A 26,361-nucleotide genomic window follows, 5' to 3' on the forward strand; every position below is an offset into this window, starting at 1 on the left:
CATGTCATATCCGCAATTTATGTTTAAGGGATTGGATGTGATTTATTCATGACTAGAAACACACAGGCAAATTTACCTAACACGTTTCCTGTCCTGGAATTGCTTCCTGCTCATGGTATATTCCTGTCCTTCATCTAGCATCTCAAAGAGGTTGAATAAACCACAATCCTGATCAGGGTAAATGCCTTATTAAGGATATATAAATAAATGATAAATCTTATTTATTTATGTAATTTTTTTGTGCGTGTGTGCAGACGATCGGGCTGAAGGAGGGCTGGCAAGTGTACAGTTCGGCTCAGGATGCAGACGGTCGTTGTATCTGCACTGTAGTTGCTCCAGAGCAAAACCTCTGTTCCAGAGACGCGAAGAGCAGACAACTGCGTCAGCTACTGGAAAAGGTAGTACGGTACACTCCACACACAAAGAATGTTTATATTTGTTCATAACACTTCGTTATAATCAGTCAGGGTGTGTGCAGAGTCACCTGCTTGCAAGATCTGAATATGGCCTCATCATCAAACACACACACACCCGGGGCAATTAAGAAAAGACAATCTACATTCAGCAATTGTTTTGATCTTTTTAAGGATCTGTGGTCTCCTACCAAAATCAAAAAACACTCCAAACTAACACTGTTTGCAAGGGGGGAATTATTAATAACCACCAAATCCAAAAACACAAAACAAAAGTTGAAAAAAAAAAACAGGTCTGGTAAGATTTAGAAGCTGTTAAAACAAAAGCTGTCACAGTCATGTGAGCTTTACATAATTATGGGTTGGTTTAAAGACTGCTACACAAAAAAGACGTTACTGTTTTATTACCTTTGCCCTCTACTTCTTGTGGCAGGAAGCATATATCAACCTATTATAGTCCCAACTAGGGCTGGCTCGATACCACTTTTTTATGTCCAATACAGATCTGATACCATTATTTCTCCTCTCAAACAACTAAGCAGTAATAATACATGTCTCAATGCACCATGGTTAAACTAGCTATCTAAATACCAATGCTCAGGTTGTGAAACAAATATTGTAAAGGAATAAATACAGAACCTACATCACACTTATACAAAACTGCTGTTTTTATTTTAACTTTTACACACACAACATTTAGCAGCATTTTTGGCTTGTTTAACAAAAGTGTCTACAATTGGAAGATGTGGATGTCAATCAAACGTGATAAACCAATTATAATTGACGCAGAGTTGAGTTTTTTTCGTTAAAGTTTCTTCACGTTTTTAGTTTATTAAAAACCAAAGCGATTATTTAAAAAAACTGCTGGATTTTGAAGAGAAAAATGGGAAACGGTGTAGTTTGTTTCATTTCATAACACTTATGGATTAATCATTGGGAATGTGAGAGATCTCCAAGCCGGGACAAGACCGATTTATCCAAGTCCGATTTGTCATTTATAAAGCAACTTATAAAGTGATTTTAGGTTTTTTTATTTTTTATTTTTTATTTTTGTTTATGCATTTTCTCCCTTTTAGCACGTCCACTTGCCCGTGCATCATGCTTCCTCTCCACCAATGCTGATCCCTGCTCTGATTGAGGAGAACGAAGCTAACCCATGCCCCCTCCGACACGTGGGCAGCATGCCGTATGCATCTTATTACCTGCACTTTGACGAGTGCAGTGCAGCTCAGCGTTGTGTACGGAGAGACACACCCTGAGAGCACTCTTTTCTTATCTCTGTGCAGGCGCCATCAATCAGCCAGCAGAGGTTGTAATTGCACCAGTCACTGGAGAGAGACCCCATCTGGCTTAGTCCCGCCCATATCTGAACAACAGGCCAATCGTTGTTCATGTGGCCGCTCAGCCTTAGCCGTGTGTTTTTACCACTGCGCCACCTGAACGGCCATATTTTTAATGTGTTTAAACAGTGTTTTTAGATGTGGCAGTAGTAGATTATTTTTTTTAATGCTAAAAGTTAAAGTAGATCAGTGTGTTTTAATTTCTGAATGGCTGTTGCGGATGAGTTGTAGATCAGTGGCACATGTTAATAATGTCATTAAGCGTGAGTGGCAATAAAGGACACCTGTCATGTAATGTGAATTACATACATATTGTCTGGCCTTTAAGAATGTTAAGTGTACAATGCTAGGGTATAGGAAGCGAGTGTGTATGGAAGAGATTAGAAAATGATAGTCTCCGGCTGTGCTATGTTGTTCTGTGTTTGCACTGAGCGTGTGTGACATTAAAGTAGCGTTTTCGTGAAACCCCACTTGAATGTTTGAACATTTAATTATGTTACAACACTCTGTTGGAACGTATCTTCGTGTGTTATTTGCTTTACACACAAACAATGGCCTTATTTACATTGTGTTATTTATATTGATCAACAGTATCGGATCAGATTACACGTTTTTTTCCTTTTGATATCCGATCCAGTGATTTGGGCCAATATTGGACTGATACCGAGTATCGGATCGGTGCCAGCCCTAGTCCCAACAGGACTACAAACCCCATGAACAATAGCGATCATCAGTGCTATTGCATCATGTCTGTCTTTGAGTCAATTTACCACCAGCTTGAGTCATTAAAGTAAGCCATTAAAGGTAGATAGCAGTTAAATCAGTTGAAGACAGAAATTTCTTCGCTTCAGCAATTTTTAATCTTATGGTGTCAGTGTGTCTGCTAAATTCCACCTCCCATTTTGTTTAAGGCAAGTCTGCTGTCCGATTTTCATTGTTCTTTTATTAGGCAGGGCTGAGAGAGAAGCACTGGGACTACCACAGTGGGTCAGTGTTAAATTACTTAAATCAGTTTCTTTCTAGCTCTGATGTGCTGTATTTTTAAGCCAGCCAGGAATCTTTTACTTGGGATATGACACTCACAGAAGTGAATTTGAAAAGGAGACAGTGTAATAATACACCTGTAATCCCTAGGGCAAAGAATGGGACTACAACATAACTATTAAAATTGTATGGCATGTATAAGCACATAGGTTACAAAAGATTATTAATATCAGGTGTATGATATTACAGAAAACAGGTTACTAATAAGGCTTGACCATTAACTATAGGGTGGTTTTATGGTGAATTACCAAGAACAACCTGTGTGGTTTACCAAGGACGATGCATATGTAAAATTACTAACTTGAGATTTAAATGTAAAACAATAACAGAATAAACAGCTTCTGGATGGTGAAGGTATCAGGTTCTCTCAGATTGCTTTCGGTCAAGTTCACACAACATTAAAAGCTTTACCTTTGGCCACCAGTAAGGGCTTCTAATACTAACGACACAACTTAAAACAAAAACTTACTTCAACTTTAATGCGACCAGCACACTAACTTGGGTAAACCTAATACTAAAAATAACTGCTTTTTTCCAAATATTCATCTACAACACCAAACATTTTCTCCAGCTGAACTGCCTCTGTGTCTGAATTTTTAGCTAACCCCTCTGATAGCCCTTTACGACAGGTTTTTAAACTATTTCTCTTTGAACTTTGGTGCAATTTAGAGAACCAACCCACATTTCGACCACTTTTTATTTAAATCAGATATGTGTCATCAACTAAAGGAGTTGCACAACACAACAGATGTTAACAGTAGTAATAAGATGGCGGAGTGTGTGGATTACCCGCAAGCATTGGTGCTGTTATTGCAGATTTGTTTTTTATTCAAAAAGCAAGCATGGATTAAATAGTGGTCATAAGAAGACAAAGAAGACTACTCTGTGCAAAATGAATGGTATGTACAACCCCAAATCAGAAAAAGTTGGGACAGTATGGAAAATGCAGATAAAATAAAAATGCAGTGTTCCTTGCATTCACTTTGACTTTTATTTAATTGCAGACAGTTTGAACCCAAAATATTTCATGTTTTGTCTGCTCAACTTCATTTAATTTATTAATAAACATCCATTCCTGCATTTCAGGCCTGCAACACATTCCAAAAAAAGTTGAGACGGGGGCAATTTAGGGCTAGTAATGAGGTGAAAATCTAAATAATGATGTGATTCCAAACAGGTGATGTCAACAGGTGATTGTAATCCTGGTTTGGTCAAAAGCAGCATCCAGGAAAGGCTGAGTCTTTGATGAGCAAAGATAGACAAAAGATCTCCAGTTTGTCAACAAATGTGTGAGAAAATTGTTGAAATGCAAGCTTAAGCATGAAATCCTGTGATTCTAAATCTCTCAGACGGCACTGCATCAAGAACCGCCACTCAACAATAGCTGATATAACCACAAGGGATTACTTTGGCAAGCCTTTTTCAAGCTCTACAATACGGAGTTACATGCACAAATGCCACTTAAAACCTTACTGTGCAAAAAAGAAGCATTATGTTAACCATGTCTAGAAATGGCGTCGACTTCTCTGGGCTCTGAGGCATCTAGGATGGACCATGACACAGCGGAAATGTGTATTGTGGTCAGATGAATCAGCATTCCACATCTTTTTTGGAAAAAAATGGACGTTGTGTGCTTCGGACCAAAGATGAAAAGGACCATCCAGACTGTTATCAGCAACAAGTCCAAAAACCAGCGTCTGTCATGGTATGGGGCTGTGTCAGTGCCCTTGGCAAAGGTCATTAATACTTCTGTGATGGCAGCATTAATGCAGAAAAGTACATTGAGATCTTACAGCAACATATGCTTGTACCGCTTCTCGAACGTGGCTTCCTAAAGACCCCAAATGCTAGGAAGTTGGGAGAGATAGCAACATTTTTTAACAACAGATGAGAAGCACCTCAGTGTGTTGTCGCAACAGACGACAGTCACATTCCATCAATAACACCAGAGCTAGTACTCATGTGACTACTACAATAGAAAATTGTGGCATTCCATCATATTACAGGCTGTTGTGGATGGAAAGGGTCTGTTCTGATATGTGTGTGTCGGCTACCCTGGAAGTTTGAGTGCTGAAACAGTCACATCTGTGGGAATGGGTGAGGGGTTTTCAGCCAACACAGGCTCAGTATTTCTGGCTTTGATGTAAGACACTACATACTGAAGACCCTGCATGCCCATTTAAAACTTGGCTGATAAAGCTCTTTTCTGATACAGGTCGAGCAGCAGAGGTACAATGCCAGATTAAGCAGTGCGAGAGCAAATGTGGGGATGACTTTTAGAAGGTTAGATAAAAGTGTCTATCAAGGAGGAAGCATTTGAACTTTACAAAGAAGATGGCTGTGTGTTGCTCAATGTTTGTGAAGAGCGTGGGGATCAGTACATGGAGCACCGGTTTGCATGTTAAAACAATATTAATTGACAGAAGCTGATGTGCAAGGTGCATTGCTACAGTAATATAATGAGTAAATAATACTGCATAGTATTATAAAATAAATATTCTTTGTTTGTCAGATACTTTACTTCCTCTCCTTTGCATTGCTCTCTTTTTTTTACAAATGTACCCATTGCATTCAACAGTATGTACACAGCTGTAATGCAGCCTCAAATAAAAAAAAGAATTGTTAGGACAGTAGAGTGTTTCTATCATTTAGTTTGAGTTTTATTTTATTGCAGACAGTATGAACCCAAGATGTTGCAAGTTTTGTCTGGTCACCTTCATTTCATGAGTTAATATAAATCCATTTCTGCATTTTAGGTCTGCAACACATTCCAAAAAGGTTGGGACGGTGAAGCTTTTACCACTTTGTAATCTTGCCATTAGTTCTCACAACACTTAAAATATGTAATGGCAAAAGATGTTGCAAACAGATCTTAAGGTGTCAACAGGACTGCAGGTAGACCTGTCCAGTATTCATACCCTTTTCTTCCAGTTTCACAGTCTTATTAATGTGTGCAGCATGTGGTTTTGCATTGTCTTGTTGAAAAATGCATGAACGTCCCTGGAAAAGATGTCATCTTGAAGGCAGCACATGCTGGCCTAAAATCTCAGTGTGCTTCTCTGCATTACAGAAGTTTAAATTACCTTTGCCAAGGGCACTGACACAAACACTGATTCATCAGACCACAATACATGTTTCCACTGTGTGAAGGTCCATCACAGATTGCCTCCGAGCCCAGAAAACTTAATTCTACCTCTGGAACGTAATTAACATAAGGCTTCTATTTTGCACAAAGTTTAAGTGGCAGGTATCAATGTAACTCTGTACTGAAGTGCTTGAGAAAGGTTTGCTAAAGTAATCCCTCGCTAGTGTGGTTATATCAGCTATTGATGAATGATTTTTCTTGATTCAGTGCTGTGTAAAAGGTCACAGGTGTTCAGCTTACCCTTTATGCACTAAAATTTCTTCAGATTCCTTAAATCATTTAATGATACAGAGGAAGATATATGCAAATCCCTTCCAATCTTTTTTGAAGAAATTTTCAATAATTTTCTCATGGAGACAATCTGGAGATCAAGTAGTCCCTTGCCCATGTGGTTATATCAGCTATTGTTGAGTGGCGGTTCTTGATGCAGTGCCGTCTAAGGGGTTGAAGATTACGGGTGTTCAGCTTTAGCTTGCGCCCTTGGCTTTTACGTACTGAGATTCTTCCTGATTCCTTGAATGGTTTTAATGATATTTTGCACTGTAGAGGGAGAAATGTGCAAATCCCTTCCAATCTTTCTTTGAGGTTTATTGTTTTTAAATATTTTAATAATTTTCTCACGCATTTGTTGACAAACTGGAGATCCTCTGATCATCTTTGCTCATCAAAGACTCAGCCTTTCCTGGATGCTGCTTTTGTACCACACCATGATTACAATCACCTGTTGACATCACCTGTTTGGAATCACATCATTATTTAGTTTTTTCACCTCATTACTAGCTCTAAATTGCCCCTGTCACCACTTTTTTTGGAATGTGTTGCAGGCCTGAAATGCAGGAATGGAGGTAATGAAATGTTAATAAAAGTTAAAAGTTGAGCAGACAAAACATGAAATATCTCAGGTTCATCCTGTCTGCAATCAAATAAAAGTCAAAGTTAATGTAAGGAACACTGCATTTTTATTTTATCTGCATTTTCCATACTGTCCCAACTTTTCTGATTTGGAGTTGTAATGACACTACATGAAGGCTAATGGCTAATGCAGTCAACCTATTGTCGAAGCGGACGGAGATGCAGGGTTGATGGGTTTCAGTGTTGTTGAGGCTAAATTCAGTGCCCGAGTCATCTTTTTGGCTTGTCTACTACCCAGTGTCCCATTGAGAACAGCGTAATATGCTGGCAAATTACCCCATTCAGCTCCACAGACTTTTATTGGAGTCTCTGTACTCTTCCTTCAGCTTCTTCAGTGTTTCACCATTGTTGCTTACGAACGATCTTTTTCAACTTAACGTACGAACAAATTTCGGATTACGAACCAAAATTCGCGAAACACATGACGTGACGAACAAGTTGACTCCGACCGTCTCTCTCTCTATATATATATATACAGTGAGCGAACATTCGGACAGCGGATGGTGTTTTTTTTGGTGTTTTCTTTATATTTTGTAAAATTCTATATTAAAATGGCCCCAAAGCGTAGTGGTGAGAAAATGAATCTATTACTATTTGGTGTGTTGTATAATTACTCCTGCCAGTAGCTGTCACTGTGTATCAGACAGAGGGGACAGTGAGTGAGAAAGAAGAGGGAAGTCCGCTGAGTAAAGTATTCTTTCTTTCGTGCAATTACACCTACAAAATACAACACTATTGAAATAAAGAAGCAAATAATAGAGAAGTATGAGAGTTGTTGTTTTTGGTAGATACATTTTATAAAAAAAGAAGGAAATTTATTATGGTGTATGATACAGCACATGTACTGTACTGAAATGTGATGTGTGTTTTTTATGTACTACTGTGAATTGTTATTCATTATTGTTTATTACAGGAATGTCTATTTTATAATTTAAAATTTAAGGGAAAATATTCTGTAATTTGTACCAAAAAAGACCATTTAAGACATTAGAAAGGTTAGGTAAGGGTTGCGAGGTCTGGCATGGATTAATTTTATTTACATTATTTCTTATTGGAAAAATAGGTTTAACTAACAAACATTTTGACTTAAGAACAGCCCTTTGGAACCAATTAAATTTGTAAGTCAAGGGTCTACTGTATGTCATAAAGGCATCTAGATATTTCAGGAATCAATTCTGTTCATACAGAAACAATTCTCTATTAAGATTAATTTAAATAATAAATAATACAAGAAAGACAGAAATAAAGAACTAAATTGAAGAATGACTTCCCAAGATTTTCTTTATCCCCAGATTATAAATTGATCTTTCTTCAAGTGAGAAATATTCGTTCCTACTGCACATCTCACTGCTGTTACACACATCTTGCACCACCCTCACATGCTCCTCTGGCACTCCAGATTTCCTTCACAAAATATCACAGCTCCTCTCTTGGCACCCTGTCATAAACTTGGTTTAAATCTACAAACACACAATGCAACTTCTTCTTGCCTTCCCCAATCTCAGAGCAAACTGCATATGTGGTGCACTGCTGGCATTAAACCATATTGCTGTTTACAAATCCTTACTTCTTTTCTCAACCTAGCTTCCACTACTCTTTTCAAGCTTTTTATTCTGTGGCTGATCAACTGTATGCCTCTGTAGTTGCTGTGGCTCTGCACATCACCCTTATTCCTAAAAATCTGAACTATTTTTCACTCCTCAGGCATTCTCTCACATTTTAAGATTTTGTTAAACAATCTAGTTAAAAACTCAACTGCCATTTATCCACTCTTCATATACACTGTCTTTCCACTCTTCATTCTCATTACAGCTGCCCTTACTTCTTCCTTGCTAATCTGAGGCACGTCCAAGTTCATCTGGATCTTTATACCATTTAACCTCTCTCATTCATTTGTCAACTCCTCAAAGTAGTCTTTCCACCTTCTCATGACATTTTTCTTATTTGTCAGCACATTCATATACACTGATTAGGCATAACATTATGACCACCCACCTAATATTGTGTTGGTCCCCCTTTTGCTGCCAAAACAGCCCTGCAACTGTGATGCACTGTGTATTCTGACACCTTTCTATCAGAACCAGCATTAACTTCTTCTTCAATCTGAGCTACAGTAGCTCGTCTGTTGGCCAGCCTCCGCTTCCCACGTGCATCAATGAGCCTTGGCCACCCATGACCCTGTTCCTTCCTCAGACCACTTTTGATAGATACTGACCACTGCAGACCGGGAACACCCCACAAGAGCTGCAGTTTTGGAGATGCTCTGACCCAGTCGTCTAGCCATCACAATTTGGCCCTTGTCAGACTCACTCAAATCCTTATGCTTGCCCATTTTCCTGCCTCTAACACACCAAATTTTAGGATAAAATGTTCACTTGCTGCCTAATATATCCCACCCACTAACAGGTGCCATGATGAAGAGATAATCAGTGCTATTCACTTCACCTATCAGTGGTCATAATGTTATGCCTGGTCAGTGTATGTCTTATCATTCTAAACTGCTGTATGTCCTTTTCAGCTCTGTTCTTGCCAATTGGTACAGGTCATTTTCACCTTCCTTAGTGTTCTGCCTCTCGTACAGCTTGCCATTTACCTTTTCCTTAGCCTTTCTACTTCTTTCTTTGCCTTTTGCTGCATCTCCTTGTAATCTTATCCACACTCTTTGTTTCTCTGGAGATTCCAGTTATTTTTCACCAACCTCTTCTCAAACTTGTTCATTCTACCACATAGTCTCTTTTACTCCCTTTCGATGTTCAGATGTCACACTAAGAACCTTCCTAGCTAATTCCCTTACCACCTTTGCAGTTTTTGCCCAGCTGTTTAGCATGCCTCTACCACCGCCCAGTGCCTGTCTCACCACCGACATACAGTATGCTTGGTTTTGTCCTCACTATCTTCCTCCACTTTACCGCCAAAGACAACCTACAGGCTACCATTCGATGCCAACTACACTCTCCCCTGCTTCCACCTTACAGTCTCTAATCTCTTTCAGGTTGTGTCTCTAATATAATCCACCTGTGTGCACCTTTCTCCACTTTTATATATCACTCTGTGTTCCTCCTTACTCCCAAAATGCTTGTTTACTACAACCATTTATATCCTTATTGCAACATCTGTTCTTCTCTATTTCTGTCCTTAACACTATGGGTCTGTTTGAAAACCTAGTGAGCTGCCTTGCTGTCTTGCTGCCTACATAGGAAGCTGCCTAAATAGAGAGGATTCTAGTAAGTCATCCACTTATAAGTCAGGTTATTCGAACGCACTACTTAGACAGCGATTCCATTAGTTTTTGCTTACTAAGCTAACAGAGACAGCCTCATGCATCTCCCCCCGAGTACCAAAAACTGTTACATTTGCTGACAAGCCTGAATTTGCAAATAAATAACACTTGTGCACGTTTGTACAAATTAAAAAACAATGTTGTCCCGCACTGAATGCTGGGATTGCCTTCACCGCTAAGGCAGCATCCTTATTATTCTGTCAAAATACATTCAGAGTTAAGGTGCCTTACTAGGCAGCATTTTAAGGCATCTAAGAATTCAAACAGCCTCCTTCTTGGGAGCGCACATAGGATGATGTAAAATGCTGTCTATGTAGAGAGCTCACTAGGTTTTTGAACACACCCTATGTCTACCCAACACCTCCTTATCATCTCTATTTCTTTCACCATCTACTGTATATTTTTTTAGCAGGTAAAGCAGGTTGAATCTCTGCTTTACTATCAACTTTGTTCAGTGTCAAACAGGCATAATTGGCTGTGTCTGAGGAGGAAGATTGGCTGGGTTTCTCATTGTTGCTTAAATTGTGGTGTCTGCTGACTGATCAAAGACTTTTGCATAATTACAAGCGAGCACCACTTAGTCCTAGTTTCAGACCCTCTACACTGACTACAGGTTTCAGTTCAAAGTGGTTGTACTTGATTATGACATTTAATGTTTAACCCCATTTCCAGAAAAGTTGGGACATAAAAACAAGAACTCCTCTGTTCGAAACTCGGTGTTGCCACCGGTCGGCCGGGCGGCATCTAGCGGGCATAATTGGCAGTGCCTGCAGCAGATACTAATTGGCCACCGTATCTGCAGGGTGGGGGCCGGACTATGTGTGGGTGGCTCTTCATACACTGTGTAAGGACCCTGATTGGCGGAAGATACACCTGTGTGGAATGCATGGGCGAGAAGAGGAGGGCTGTGCACGTGTCGGAAGAGGCATGTACAGTGACGTTCTCTCTTCGGATGCAATCTGGTATCTATCAGCAGCGGAAGACAAAATTAAGTGTGCTAAATCGGGAGGAAAATGGGGAGAAAATGCATAAAAAAACAACAATCTGTGATTGGTTATTTCTCTTTTAATATCAGTGATTTGTTATGTTTATAATACAAACACAATAAAAATTTGATGCCTGTAACACTTCTGTAGTTGGTTCTGTAGCTGTCATGGGCACTTTTCTCATGGGTCAGAAACATACATAAAGTCATTATGATTGCCCACAGCTGGTAGGTCCTCTGTTCCTATATGAAAAGGGATACTTTCACTGCACCTGCTACAAAGTATCAAAGACAACCCAGTCAGCTATACTATTGAAATTTGGCATCTGAAGTTTGTTGCTGACAAAAGGACAAAGACACAGCGAGAGCAGGGGACTTCTTTCTTGCACAGCAGCCTTTAATTAAGCCAATGGGAATGTAAAGCTTGCTGGACTATGACACATAATGAGGTGGTTCCTGGATTAAATGTGATCATCCTGATCAATTTACTATCAGCATAAGGTTCTAGTTTGAATTTCCTTCCTGACTATGGATACATAATACTGTAGAGATCATCTCTATTGTTAATGTTGTATTGGTAGAGTTTTGCACAGTGGGGGCAGTAGGAGGAAGTCATGTGGTATCAGTATAAAAAACTTCAAACATCCAGTGGTGGATTCTCATATATAGCCATTGTACAGAGAGTCACGCTATGCCTTACATGTATTTCTACTACTCATGCAAGTGCATTAACCAGACAGCAGAGGTCACCAGTTATGCTTGTTAAATGTCTGGCCAGCAGCAGCACAGTTGAAAATGCTCTCCATGGCCAGCGAGATTCAAATTACTTTGCCACCCAAGTGCCTCTATCTTGCAATTTTAAGGTATTATTCATAACATTACAGAATACATAGTTTCATACTTTATTTTTAACCAAAACTGTTTTATTAAAACAAGAAATATTCAAGGTGTGTACGTGGTTAATTTATATAGCATTCTTGCATTAGCATACTAAATGTAGCTTTTCAGTGATTATTTAATTATTTATTTTATTTGATTTTTATTTATAATGATTTTACTGTGTTCTGAGATGTATTTAGCAATGCTGGTGTTAACATATTGTGATTGATGGTACAGGTGCAGAACATGTCACAGTCCATTGAAATGCTAAACCTGCGTACACAACGGGATTTTCAGTACGTTATGAAGATGGAAAACCAGATGAAGGGACTCAGGACGAAGTTCAGACAGATTGAGGAAGATCGTAAGACTGTTATGGCCAGAAACTTTAAGGTAAATCCTGTTTTATTATATTACACAATCAAATGTTAAAACTAACTCTTGTATACACAACTTTTATTAGGTACACATATCATGTACACTGATCAGCCATAACATTAAAACCACCTCCTTGTTTATACACTCACTGTCCATTGACCATCACAGGACCACCACAGAGCAGGTATTATTTAGGTGGTGGATGATTCTCAGCACTGCAGTGACACTGACGTGGTGGTGTGTTAGTTTGTGTTGTGCTGGTATGAGTGGATCAGACACAGCAGTGCTGCTGGAGTTTTTGAATACCGTGTCCACTCACTGTCCACTCTATTAGACACTCCTACCTAGTTGGTTCACCTTGTAGATGTAAAGTCAGAGACAATCGCTCATATATTGCTGCTGTTTGAGTTGGTCATCTTCTAAACATTCATTAGTGGTCACAGGACGCTGCCCATGGGGCACTGTTGCCTGGATGTTTTTGGTTGGTGGACTATTCTCAGTCCAGCAGTGACAGTGAGGTGTTTAAAAACTCCATCAGTTACTCCATTAAAATTTTTTATCTAACTATTTTTATTTGGCTGTTTGTGCTACGTAAATATGTGTCTTTGTGATAATGAACTGTGTTTTAAACACATCTGTATCTGATATTTATATGGAGTAAGTGTTTGCATGGACTGTATTAATTAACAGTTTTTATAGCTACAGTCAATAACTTATATATAATGTTTGGTAACTTGATTGTTTTAGGTATTTATAGGTGTTTAAATGGTAATTTAGAACAGTATTTACCAGTCATGTTTCTGCACAACACAGTATTAAAAGCTTTTCTTAATAGATCTATGAAATAATCATATCTGTGTTTTGTTACTGATGCATAATGTTAGATTAAAATATTTTGAAAGGATGATTTCTGGGTTAGCCATAAAGCTTAAGCACTCGCCAAGTCATTTTTATTATATTACAATTTTTTCGTTAAGTAAAACTAAAAAAGGTAAAACTGTGCATTAAAAATACCAGAGGCAGGAATTGTAACTTCTGAGTGACTTTTAATTCATTATGTTCAGCCATCAGCATATGCAATTTGTTGAGGGGGCCCAACTTTTTTTTTTTTTTTTTTACTGGGGCCCATAAGCTCCTAATTACACCACTGGTGTTGCATCTAGAAATGGTTCTTGCAATAAAAATGTGCATAACTGTTCAAATTTGCTTAATTATTAGTTTGCGATTAATTTCGATTAATCACGATTAATTTGGCTCTTTAATCGCAATTCATCTTGATTAAAATTTTTAATCGCATGACAGCCCTAATAAAAACATTTGTTGAATATAATACTTCTTTGCTCTACACAATTTGTCATGCTCCTTGACATGGACAGCAAAATGAGAGTAAAAAAGTTGATAGAATATTCAAGTGACACCATTTTGAAATATTCCAAAATGAGCAGGTGAATTGGTAACAGGTGAGGGATTGGGTATAAAAGAGGATTTACCAAAGGCTCAGTCTTTGCAAGCAAAGGTGGATCCTGGCTCAACACTTTGCTATTTTAAAAGGTCTTTTAAAATAGAAACTGACCAATGCAGACTGGGAACACAACCCACAAGAGCTGCAGTTTTGGAGATGCTCTGACCCAGTCGTCTAGCCATCACAATTTGGCCCTTATCAAACTTGCTCAAATCCTTGCGCTTGCCCATTTTTCCTGCTTCTAACACATCAACTTTGAGGATGAAATGTTCACTTGCTGCCTAATATATCCCACCCACTAACAGGTGCCATGATGAAGAGAAAATCAGTGTTATTCTCTTCACCTGTCAGTGGTCATAATGTTATGCCTGGTCGGTGTATATTGGGATAGATATGTGCTGTCATCAAGGCGATGTCTTTTAAGAAGTTCATGGCTATTGTAGCACTTCAATGCCAGGCCTCTTTCTGCACATGCTACAACAGTCCGACAGAGTATGTGTGCTTGACTTCCTATTGAAAATGTATGGTGCATAATACATCAGACAACAGCGACCACAGACTGCTGATCAGCTGAAGTCAAGTTAGAATGGACTAAAATTCCACTTGCAATACTGCAGCAACTAGTACCCAGAGTTTCCAAACCATTCAACCTGGATCTCAGGGGTGTTGGGCTACACCACTGTGGCACCTGAGCACCTATTCATGAAAAATACAAATTATTATAATAGTAATTAAACTTGTGTGAGATGTGTCGCTTGTTCTTTCTGTGTGTGAGTTTCCTTTTGGTACTTTCTTCTCGCACTTCTCAAAAACATGCAAAAGATACACCGACCAGGCATAACATTATGACCACTGACAGGTGAAGAGAATAACACTGATTATCTCTTCATCACGGCACCTGTTAGTGGGTGGGATATATTAGGCAGCAAGTAAACATTTTATCCTCAAAGCTAATGTGTTAGAAGCAGGAAAAATGGTCAAGTGTAAGGATTGGAGCGAGTTTCACAAGGGTCCAAATTGTGATGGCTAGACGACTGGGTCAGAGCATCTCCAAAACTGCAGCTCTTGTGGGGTGTTCCCGGTCTGCAGTGGTCAGTATCTATCAAAAGTGGTCCAAAGAAGGAACAGTGGTAAACTGGCGACAAGGTCATGGGCAGCCAAGGTTCATTGATGCACGTGGGGAGCGAAGGCTGACAACAGACGAGCTACCGTCACTCAAATTGCTGAAGAAGTTAATGCTGGTTCTGATAGAAAGGTGTCAGAATACACAGTGCATCACAGTTTGTTGAGTATTTGGCTGCATGGCAGCAGACCAGTCAGGATGCCCATGCTGACCCCTGTACACCGCCGAAAGCGCCAGCAGTGGGCACGTGAGCATCAGAACTGGACCACAGAGCAATGGAAGAAGGTGTTTTCTTTTACATCACGTGGATGGCCGGGTTCTTACGTGGGGAATGGAGGCAGTGTGATGCTTTGGGCAATGTTGTGCTGGGAAACCTTGAGTCCTGCGATCCATGTGGATGTTACTTTGACACTTACCACCTACCTAAGCATTGTTGCAGACCATGTACACCCTTACATGTAAACGGTATTCCCTGATGACTGTGACCTTTTTCAGCAGGATAATGCGCCCTGCCATGAAGCAAAAATGGTTCAGGAATGGTTTGAGGGGCACAACAACGAGTTTGAGGTGTTGACCAAATTCCAAATTCCCCAGATCTCAGTCTAACTGTGCATCTGTGGGATGTGCTGGACAAACAAGTCAGATCCATGGAGGCCCCACCTCGCAACTTACAGGAGTTAAAGGATCTGCTGCTAACATCTTGGTGCCAGATACCACAGGGGTCCTCAGGGGTCTAGGGGAGTCCATGCCTCAACGGGTCAGGGACCAACACAATATTAGGAAAGTGGTCATAATGTTATGCCTCATTGGTGTAAATTGGCTCCTATGAACTACCTTTGGTGTAAGCTGTGTATTGTGCTGCTGTGGTTTGGCACCCTGTCTAGGGAACATTACTACCTTGGACCCCATATTTACAGTGGGCACCAGAGCCACTGTAACACTGACCAGGATGAAGCAGTTAGTAAAAATAAATAAAATTGAAAACAGCAAATAACAGTATATTTTCTAAACTGTTAGTCCAACAAACCAATCATACCAACTGTGTGTGTGGGATGTGTGTAGGAGCTAAAAGACAGAATGGATGAGCTGCAGCCTCTGATCCCTGTGCTGGAGCAGTACAAAACGGATGCTAAGCTCATCTCTCAGTTCAAAGAGGAGATCAGGAACCTGTCGGCCGTGCTGACCGGGATTCAGGATGAGCTTGAGGTGTACAATTACGAGGAGCTCTACCAGCGAGTGATAAGCCTCGAGAGCCGCCTGCGCAGCTGCATGAGCAAACTCAGTATGTAACACTTATAACTATTAATATAAAAACGTATTAATTTGTCTCACCTATTAACTAATTACTGATTAATTAGTAAACTAACTCAGTTACATTCAGTACTAGGGTCATTATATATAATATCAATACTGTTACACATTATCACTGTACATAAAATCAGTCGGTTACACTTCACGGTTACAACTCATACATTTATTTAGTTGGTTGAGCATATATACAACCCCAAATCAGTTGGGACAGTATGGAAAATGCAAATAAAATGAAAATGCAGTCTTTCTTATGTATTTACTTTGACTTTTATTTGATTGCAAACAGTTTAAACCTGAGATATTTCATGTTTTGTGTGATCAACTTCATTTCATTTGTTAATTCACCTCCATTCCTGCATTTCAGGCCTGCAAAAAAAGTCAGGATGGGGTCAATTTAGGGCTAGTAATGATTTTAAAAAAAACAAATAATGATGAGATTCCACACAGGTGATGTTAACAGGTGATTGTAATCATGGTTTGGTCCAAAAGCAGCATCCAGGAAAGGCCGAGTCTTTGATGAGCAAAGATGATCAGAGGATCTCCAGTTTGTCAACAAATGTGTGAGAAAATTATTAAAATGTTTTAAAACAATGAACCTCAAAGAAAGATCGGAAATGATTTGCATATTTCTCCCTCCACAGTGCATAATATCATTAAACTATTCAAGGAATCGGGAGGAATTTCAGTGTGTAAAGGCCAAGTGCGCAAGCTTAAGCTGAATGCCGGTGATCTTCCACCACCACTATAGCTTATATAACCACATGGATGAGGGATTACTTTGGCCAACCCTTGTCAAGCACTACAATACAGAGTTACATGCACAAATGCCACTTAAAACTTTACTGTGCAAAAAAGAAGCCTTATGTTAACCATGTCCAGAAGTGGCGTCGACTTCTCTGGGCTCGGCGGCATCTAGGATGGACCATCACACAGTAGAAACGTGTATTGGGGTCAGATGAATCAGCCAGGGTCTGTTATGGTATGGGGCTGTGTCAGTGCCCTTGGCAAAGGTCATTTACACTTCTGTGATGGCAGCATTAATGCAGAAGTACATTGTGATCTTAGCGCAACATATGCTGCCTTCAATATGTCATCTTTTCCAGGGACGTCCATGCATTTTTCAACAAGACAATGCACAACCACATGCTGCACACATTACAAAGGCATGGCTTTGTACGGGTACTGGACTGGCCTGCCTGCAGAGAATTTTGAAAGGAAAAATGTGCCAAAACGACTTTTAAGTGTGGTGAAAAGGAATGGCAGCATTACAAGGTGGTAAATGCTTTACTGTGCCAACTTTTTTTGGAATGTGTTGCAGGCCTGAAATGCAGGAATGGATGTTTATTAATAAATTAAATGAAGTTGAGCAGACAAAACATGAAATATCTCAGGTTCATTCTGTCTGCAATCAAATAAAAGTCAAAGTAAATGTAAGAAACTGTTTTTTTTTTATTATTTGCATTTTCCATGCTGTCCCAACTTTTACTGATTTGGGGTTGTATATCACTTTTCTTTTTTCATTACTTATTTGGGAACAGAGAAAACCAAGTGTTGTACTTAGTAGAAACTGTCCCAGTATAGCTTGCCGAGAAAGTGGTAGCTCAGCAGATAATGTACTGAACTAGTAATCTAGAGGTCACCCATGTCATTAATATTTATCCATGAGTCTGGCTTTTGAACTTTGCATTAGTATCAGTCAGGATAAACTTTGTCCTCTCTTGTCTGGAGTTTAAATTAAGGGTTTGCATAATTGAAAAAAAAAGACTGAAAAAAGATTCAAGAGTAAGGCAAATTCACAAACATGCAAGAATGTAAATAGAACCCAAGTGGCAAATGTTCAAGATAGTACTGTGCCTAACAAGCCACTAACACAAAAATGACAAATATAAATAATGAGGTGGCCAAGTTAATAGAAAAAAGTAACAAATGACAAATAAATCTGCAGCCTGCAACAGTGAAAGTGGGTAGAACAGGAATAGCGCACAGATGAGTGTGAACTGAAAGTCACATTAACACAGACTTCTCTGGCCTATGACTAGCCAGCTCTCAGTAAAAAGGAAAGTTAGGCAACTTTCAGAACCTGCTGGTCCAGGCAATGCAAAAAATGGCACCACGACTCAACAAATGGTGCACCTTTCTCATAACGTTGATTTTGAGTAGGGTCTGCTCCAGAAAAGGGATGTCACACCACAATGGGGACAATCCGCTCTCCCAGGTCACTTCCATCGTGAGGCACAAAACACTGCAACACTGGGGTGAGTTTCCAAAAGGTACAGAATGCTAGCATCGCAGACCAGCAGCAAACTTGACTGAACTGGACTGACACCATGGTTTCAGAGAAATGCAAGCGTGCCTAAAGGAGCTAAGAAAGGGAGAAACCATGATACATACAGATAAACTTCCATCCAAAGTGAATTAATGCTTATGTGATGCTGGTGACTATCAGTCAAAAGAGACTGACGCATCAATCATCTGCATCTCTGTGTCTCCTTCTGCTGGACGAAAATGGCAATGTAGAAGGACACAAGTCTTAACGTTGGTCAGCTGCCGCACCACATTCAGCAGCTTACACATTCAGCACCTGTGGGAGTGTAATTTTCCAAAACTTTATGCAGCATTACTAATAGACTTAGAACGAATTCAGCAGATGCATGAATGCATTATGATACTGTGCTAATCAAGCAGCAGTCTGCTAAAGCCTCCACATATCTTTTGTAGCAGCCTTTATCCTTTAATATGCATAATGCAGCTCACATTATCAGCAACTGCCATGAAATTGCTTTAGGAATCTAGTTATGGTGGAAAAAGGCCTTCATCTTATCAGTGTTTTCTGTTATTTTCAGCATGTGGGAAATTAATGAAAATCACAGGACCCGTCACCATCAAAACGTCAGGCACCAGATTTGGCGCATGGATGACTGACCCAATGGCATCTCCTAGAAACAACAAAGTGAGTTCTTGGTGGATCTTTTTTTATCCTGCTTATCATTACAAATAATAGGATTATAAATGAAAATCGTCCTGTATCCGATTAATGGATACGTGGTAGATAAATACTCATTAGCTAAATAGATGTGCAACTGGAAAAACAATGCAGCAAAGCTTTTGTGCAAGTGTCAGCATTTACGAATCAATCATATTAGAATAAAAGCATCAAGCTGTGGTATTTAATAAATGATGCGAAGAGCATTTCATTAGAAAAGATTCTTTCGTCACATTTCTTCACACTTTATCAGGGGTGCCGTAAAAAAATATGTTCTGACATATTAAAATGAATTAAAATTCCAAAAAACAATAGTTACACAAATATATAGTCAAATAATGATTTTATTTTTTAAGAAAAAAATGCTGTTCAGCCCTATCTGGCCCTGTCTGAAAAAAGTAATTGACCCCTTATGCCAAGTTCACACTACACGACTTTCCAAGTCGTCAGATCGCTGTACAGTTCACAGTACATGACTTGTAATCGGGAGTCTTTCAAGTCTGTGTGGCTTTCACACTACACGACTGATCAGCGATAGGGGGTTTCACACTACACGATCGATCACCAACTGGAATCGCAGGCGAACTTCTCTGGTCTCCCAAACGACGTTTTGTCATGAAAACAAACACGAGAAGTGAAGAGGAGTTTAATGATACTACGTCCAAAAATGCACGTCAACAAGTAGCGAGCGATCAAAGTTTGTGTGCTGATGTGCAGCGTAAAATCAAGGAGAAAAAATTTATCTGAGTGGATTTGGCTACGCGAGCAGCATGTTGGAGGTTAATAAATATTTTTTGCAATGCAACGTTGGTGTTATATTTTGTAGAGAACGATAAGATCAGAAATACTGTAAAACTTGTGTGTGTGTGCCGATGTATACTGATATAAACTGTATTATGCCCCTGTCCCACCTTTTTACAACTCCTCCCCTGTGTTTCCCCTCACACCGTATCTTGCGTTGTCATTGGCTGTTCGACATAGCACTCATTGCCAGTTGGGCGACTCAGATCCAGATATTTGACATGCTAGATATCTCTCTTTGCTCGGATCGAGCAAATGCCGAGTTGCTCCCGAGCCGGCAAATCTAGCGGCGACCAGTCGACGAGCAAAAATCAGGGCAAGAATCGTGTAGTGTGAACTAGGCATGCAGGTGAGATCATGACTGACCCCTCACACCCTGGGCATATTCTTTTCAAAACACTTCCCTTTGGTAAGAGGCTGAGGTCTATTCTGACCATAACCTTTAACCAAAAACTCTTTTCTAGACTGCAGTGTGGCTTATAAATATATTTGCCCTATTCTTAATGTTATCTATTATTGTTAGATTGTCCAATTTAAATGTTTTGTATATGAGTGTATGAGATGGAATTTAATTTGGTGTGAAGTTGGTGAAGTACTGTGCAAAAGTTGTAGGCAGGTGTGGAAAACATGCTGCAAAGTAATAATGCTTTCAAAAATTGAAGTGTTAATAGTTTATCTTTGTCAATTAACTAAATGCAAAGTTCTTCTAGGTACACTTGCACAAAGTCAGGCATTTTGTAGGATTATAGTCAGGTGTGTGATTAACCAGTTATACCAAACAGTCATTAACTAAAACAGAAATATCTGTGTATGAGGCTTAAAACTGGGTGAGGAACAGTCAAATCTGCTACAAAGGTGAGGTTGTGGAAGACAGTTTCATGTCACAGGTCATACACCATGGCAAGACTGAGCACAGCAACAATACACCTGGTAGTTATACTGCATCAGCAAGGTCTCTCCCAGGCAAAAAATTAAAGCAGACTGGTTTCAAGATGTGCTGTTCAAGCTTTTTTGAGTAAGCACAATGAAACGGACAATGTTGAGAACCGTAGACGCAGTGGTCGGCCAAGGAAACTTAGAGCAGCAGATGAAAGACACATCATGCTCACTTCCCTTTGAAATCTGATGTCCAGCAGTGCCATCAGCAGTGACTAAACTATGCATGACAACGTAGGAACTGGGGTGCAGAAAAATGGCAGCAGGTGCTCTAGAGGGATGAGTCAAAATCCGAAATATTTGCAGTAACAGAAAGCAGTTTGTTCGGCAAAGGGCTGGAGAGCGGTACAATAAAGGCAACAGTAAAGCATGGTGGAGATTCCTTGCAAGTTTGGGGCTACATTTAAGCAAAGGAAGTGGGAACTTGGTCAGGATTAATGGTGTCCAATGATGAGAAATACAGGCAGATATTTATTTATCTTGCAGTACCATCAGGGAGGAAAGACGGAAGAATTGATGCTGTTTTGAAGGCGAAAAGAGGTCACAAAGGGTGTTTTTTAGATTTATATTTTGTTTATTTACTTTGCATTTTGTTAATTGATAAAATATACTATTAACACTTCTATTTTTAACCCATAAATAAATACGTATAATATACTTAATCGCTGGACTTTAGTATTTATTTTTGATATTGTACATTAAAATGCATGTACAGTTTTGATAAAAGCAACTTAAATTGTGACCGAATACTTATTATTTAATGGGACACCTGCACCTTTAAACGGCAACCGGTGACATCGTAGTCATGGCAACTAACCTTGACCTTCGCTGAGAAGCCATGTGACTTTTACGGCAAAAGAACGCGGGTAGTAATGTAAACAATAATAATAAATATAAATAATTATCTTGCAGTATAATACCAAAGCATCATCTGTAAGTAGTGGCGTTTATATTCTCAGTTGTTTGTAAATGTTTAGTGAGTATATCACAGCGTTTTAGTTACAAATTTACCGTAATTAAATACAATTGTTACCGTTACTATAGCAATTAGTATCTTTACACAAAATGCTAACTCCTTAGCGCTATTTTACGTTTGGTTAAATCTCATATTGTACCAGATGTAACACTTGACTACAGCTGTGTGCTTGTACTGTATTAAGTTATTTATTGTTTGTATTTTTACCTCATTCTTTTGCACACAGTGTATCACACAGCTGGGAAGCAAATAAAACCGACCGTATTCTGAAGAGAGCTGTCTGTCTGTTTGTCTAGCTGAGCATTAGCTACATTAGCTACATATCCTACATTAACTGCATCTCTCAAAATGCATGCTGATTTTGTGACCTGCAAAGTTACACATCCTGCCAGTAGATGATGTTAAGAAATATTTACACATAATCCCAAAATGTACAAGAAGATAAGTAAGAAAATTAAGCAGAAGGAGGAAATTTAAGGAAAATGAAAACAAGTTTGTGCTTCAGGAAGAGAAAACGGTGCGTCTCTTGTGTTATGAGGCCATGTCTGTGGTAAAGGAGGACAATATACGTAAATGCAGAATTTAGCCTCCAAGAAAAACAACAGACTGCAATCACAGCAGAATACGTTACAATCGGCCCTTTGAGGGCCACAATAATGCTGATGTGGCCCTCGGTGAAAATGAGTTTGATACCCCTGATTTAAGGGCCAAACATTGGTAAACTGGCAATGGTGAGGCTAGCACCACTGACCTTTATATTACTTTTCCAGTTCCCTAACCTCTAAGCTGGGTGGCACAGTGGCTAAGTGGGTAGCACTGTCGCCTCACAGCAAGAAGGTCCTGGGTTCGATCCCCAGGTGGGCCGGTCCGGGTCCTTTCTGTGTGGAGTTTGCATGTTCTCTGCTTGGGTTTACTCCGGGGGCTCTGGTTTCCTCCCACAGTCCAAAAACATGCAAGTGAGGTGACTTGGAGATACAAAATTGTCCATGACTGTGTTCGATATAACCCATATAACTACCGTTCCTGTCATGAAAGTAACCAAAGTGTAAAACATGACGTTAAAATCCTAATAAACAAACAAACAAACCTCTAAGCTACAAGTACCTACCACCACTTACCCATTTGCATAAAATAGGAACTGTAAAATAATAATGTGAAGGGACGCTGTGCGCCTCGCCAAGGAGGGACCCGCTGAAGGATTCTTTACTAAAGTAATAAGTAAAACAATTCTGTGGCTAAAATGGAAAAAATTCAAATAACAAAAATAAAAAGCCAAACCATAAAATGTAGTCTGAAATGCACATAGAACAGGTAGGCAAACATGTTTGACAGACTCCACATGATCACCAAATAAGGTAGAAAAGAGGGGAAACCATCTCACAGGGGCATAATCAATAACAGCCACCAGCCACAAAGGAAAATGCACAGTAAAAAAGACAACACAGAAAACACAGAGAGAAGGACAAAAAACCAGTGTCAGTATCCACAATGGATTTCTCAGAATGTCACCATGACCCCACTGGAGGCAAATTGAGCTGTGACAACAATATTCAAAAAGGCAACTACAAAAGAAAACGATAGTTATTATTAAAACCTCACAGGCTAGATTTCCAGAAACACATAAAACATTGGCAGAGCCGTCATGAAAAGCTAAACAGGCCTGGCATATCAGCCTCAAAAACAAAATAAGCATGCACACAACACAAAATGGCAGGAAATAAGTGGATCCAGTGATGCCCACCCAACACTGGGTGTGTTAACGTAAATGTAATGGCACATCAAAACCAAACATAGGTCCACAACCTGTTAATCACTAGTACCAAGCTTTAACCAGAGATGTACCCCTTTCTCTTTACTTAAAGGTATTTACTTTGTTTTTATGCAGGTATGGTACATGGACACATACACCAACAGCAAGGTGGTGAGAGAGTATAAATCCATAGAAGACTTTGTCTCAGGTCAGGAGTCTAGAACCTACTTCCTTCCATTTAAGTGGGCAGGCACAAACCATGTGGTCTACAATGGCTCTCTATACTACAACAAGGAGCAGAGCAACATCATGGTAAGGTACAGCTTTGAGACAGGTCGAGTGCTGACACAGAGAGCACTTGAGTATGCTGGCTTCCACAATGTCTACCCTTACACCTGGGGTGGTTTCTCTGATATCGATATCATGGCTGATGAGTTGGGTCTGTGGGCTGTCTACGCCACCAACCAGAATGCCGGGAACATGGTGATCTCTCGCTTAGAGCCAGAGACTCTGGAGCCTCTTCACACTTGGAACACAGAGTACTCAAAGCGTAATGCTGGTGAGTCATTTATGATCTGTGGAACACTATATGTCACCAACTCACACTTGACTGGTGCCAAGGTCTACTATTCCTATGACACCAAGACATCCACCTATGAGTATGTGGACATCCCTTTTCATAACCCCTATTTTCATATTTCCATGCTTGACTACAATTTCCGGGAGAGAGCTATTTACGCTTGGAACAATGGCCACCAAGTGATCTTCAATGTCACACTCTACCATGTCATCAAAACGGATGAATCTTAAGGAAATTTGTAAAGATATTAAAAAAGGAGAAGCATCGAGCTTGAACATGAGTTTATAATTGCCTAAACAAATGACCATCAGGTCATTTTTAAAATAATATTTCACCTCATCTTTAGAATATGATTAAAAAGCACGATTTGTGAAGACTGGGACGAGGAACACGGCATGTGATATACTGGTACATTTATCTGGTACAAATGCCACAGAGATGTCAGTAGGCTCTACCTCAGCAAGAAAATGGGGGACAATAATCAAAGGACACAATTTGTATAAAGAGAAAGAACGAAGTTATGATGACATTTTTTGTTTTTTTACCACAGTATCAAACCTAATGAAGTGCGACAAAGCCTAACATCTATGTCACAATTGCTTTGTTCACTGGTTCAACAGCCAACATCTTTTACAACAGGTTAAATACAGTAATCAAAAGGAAAAGGACTCAGTAATTTCTAGAAATAGAACTGGCACCAGGATATCTTTAATGTTCATGTTCTATCTTATCAAAATGAAAAACAGTAACAAATAGGCACACAGATCCAGAGAAGAAATCTGGTGGTTATAAGAAAAGTTCCTCATTCATCTACAGCAAGGACACGGGAGAGAAACCAGAATATTACATCCCCAAATCAGAAAAAGTTGGACCAGCATGGAAGATGCAAATAATAAAAAACACAGAGTTTCTTACATTTACTTTCACTTTTAGTTGATTGCAGACAGGATGAATCTGAGATATTTCATGTTTTGTCTGATCAACTTCATTTCATTTATTAATAAACATCCATTCCTGCATTTCAGGCCTGCAACACATTCCAAAAAAAGTTGGGACAGTAAAGCATTTACCACTTTGTAATGTTGCCATTCCAGACAAAACATTCCATTTCACCACACTTAAAAGACGTTTTGGCACCAAGGATACCAAGTGATTTAGTGTTTCAGCTTTTATTTTGTCCCATTCTTCCTGCAAACACGTCTTAAGATGTGCAACAGTACGGGGTCGTCGTTGTTGCATTTTCCATTACAAAATTATCCACACATTCTCTATTGAGGACAGTTCAGGACTACAGGTAGGCCAGTCCAGTACCCGTACCCTCTTCTTCCACAGCCATGCTTTTTAAATGTGTGCAGCATGTGGTTTTGCATTGTCTTGTTGAAAAATGCATGGACGTCCCTGGAAAAGATGGCGTCATGAAGGCAGCATATGTTGCTCTATGATCTCAGTGTACTTTTCTGCATTAATGCTGCCATCACAGAAGTGTAAATTACCTTTGGCAAGGGCACTGACACAGCCCCATACCATAACAGACCCTGGCTTTTGGACATGTTGCTGATAACAGTCTGGATGGTCCTTTTCGTCTTTGGTTCAGAGCACACCAAAAAAGACCTGGAATGCTGATTCATCTGACCACAATGCACGTTTCCACTGTGCCCAAGAGCCCATAGAAGTCGACGCCGCTTCTGGACAGGGTTAACATAAGGCTTCTTTTTTGCACAGTAAAGTGACATTTGTGCATGTAACTCCATATTATAGTGCTTGACAAAGGTTTGCCAAAGTAATCCCTCACCCATGTGGTTATATCAGCTCTTGTTGAGTGGCGGTTCTTGATGCAGTGACGTTTGACGTCTTGAAGATTGAAGGCTTAAGCTTAAGCTTGCGCCCTTGGCCTTTAAGCACTGAAATTTCTCCCGATTCCTTGAATTGTTTAATGATATTATGCACTGTAGAGGAAGAAATATGTAAATCCCTTCCAATCTTTCTTTGAGGTACATTGTTTTTAAACATTTCAATAATTTTCTCACCCGTTTGTTGACAAACTGGAGATGCTCTGTCCATCT

General features: G+C 39.6%; 1 protein-coding gene across 1 annotated transcript; it reads left to right on the plus strand.

The window, feature by feature from the left end:
• Positions 1-323: 323 nt before the first annotated feature.
• On the plus strand, positions 324-24,528 carry olfm3a (olfactomedin 3a). Its single transcript, XM_062992007.1, has 5 exons — positions 324-398; positions 12,236-12,391; positions 16,024-16,243; positions 19,116-19,222; positions 23,854-24,528. The coding sequence occupies exons 2-5, from the start codon at positions 12,245-12,247 to the stop codon at positions 24,526-24,528; spliced, it is 1,149 nt and encodes a 382-aa protein (XP_062848077.1). The 5' UTR covers positions 324-398; positions 12,236-12,244.
• Positions 24,529-26,361: the final 1,833 nt, after the last annotated feature.

This window comes from Trichomycterus rosablanca, chromosome 3 (assembly GCF_030014385.1).
Source record: "Trichomycterus rosablanca isolate fTriRos1 chromosome 3, fTriRos1.hap1, whole genome shotgun sequence".
Classification (NCBI taxonomy): Eukaryota; Metazoa; Chordata; class Actinopteri; order Siluriformes; family Trichomycteridae; genus Trichomycterus; species Trichomycterus rosablanca.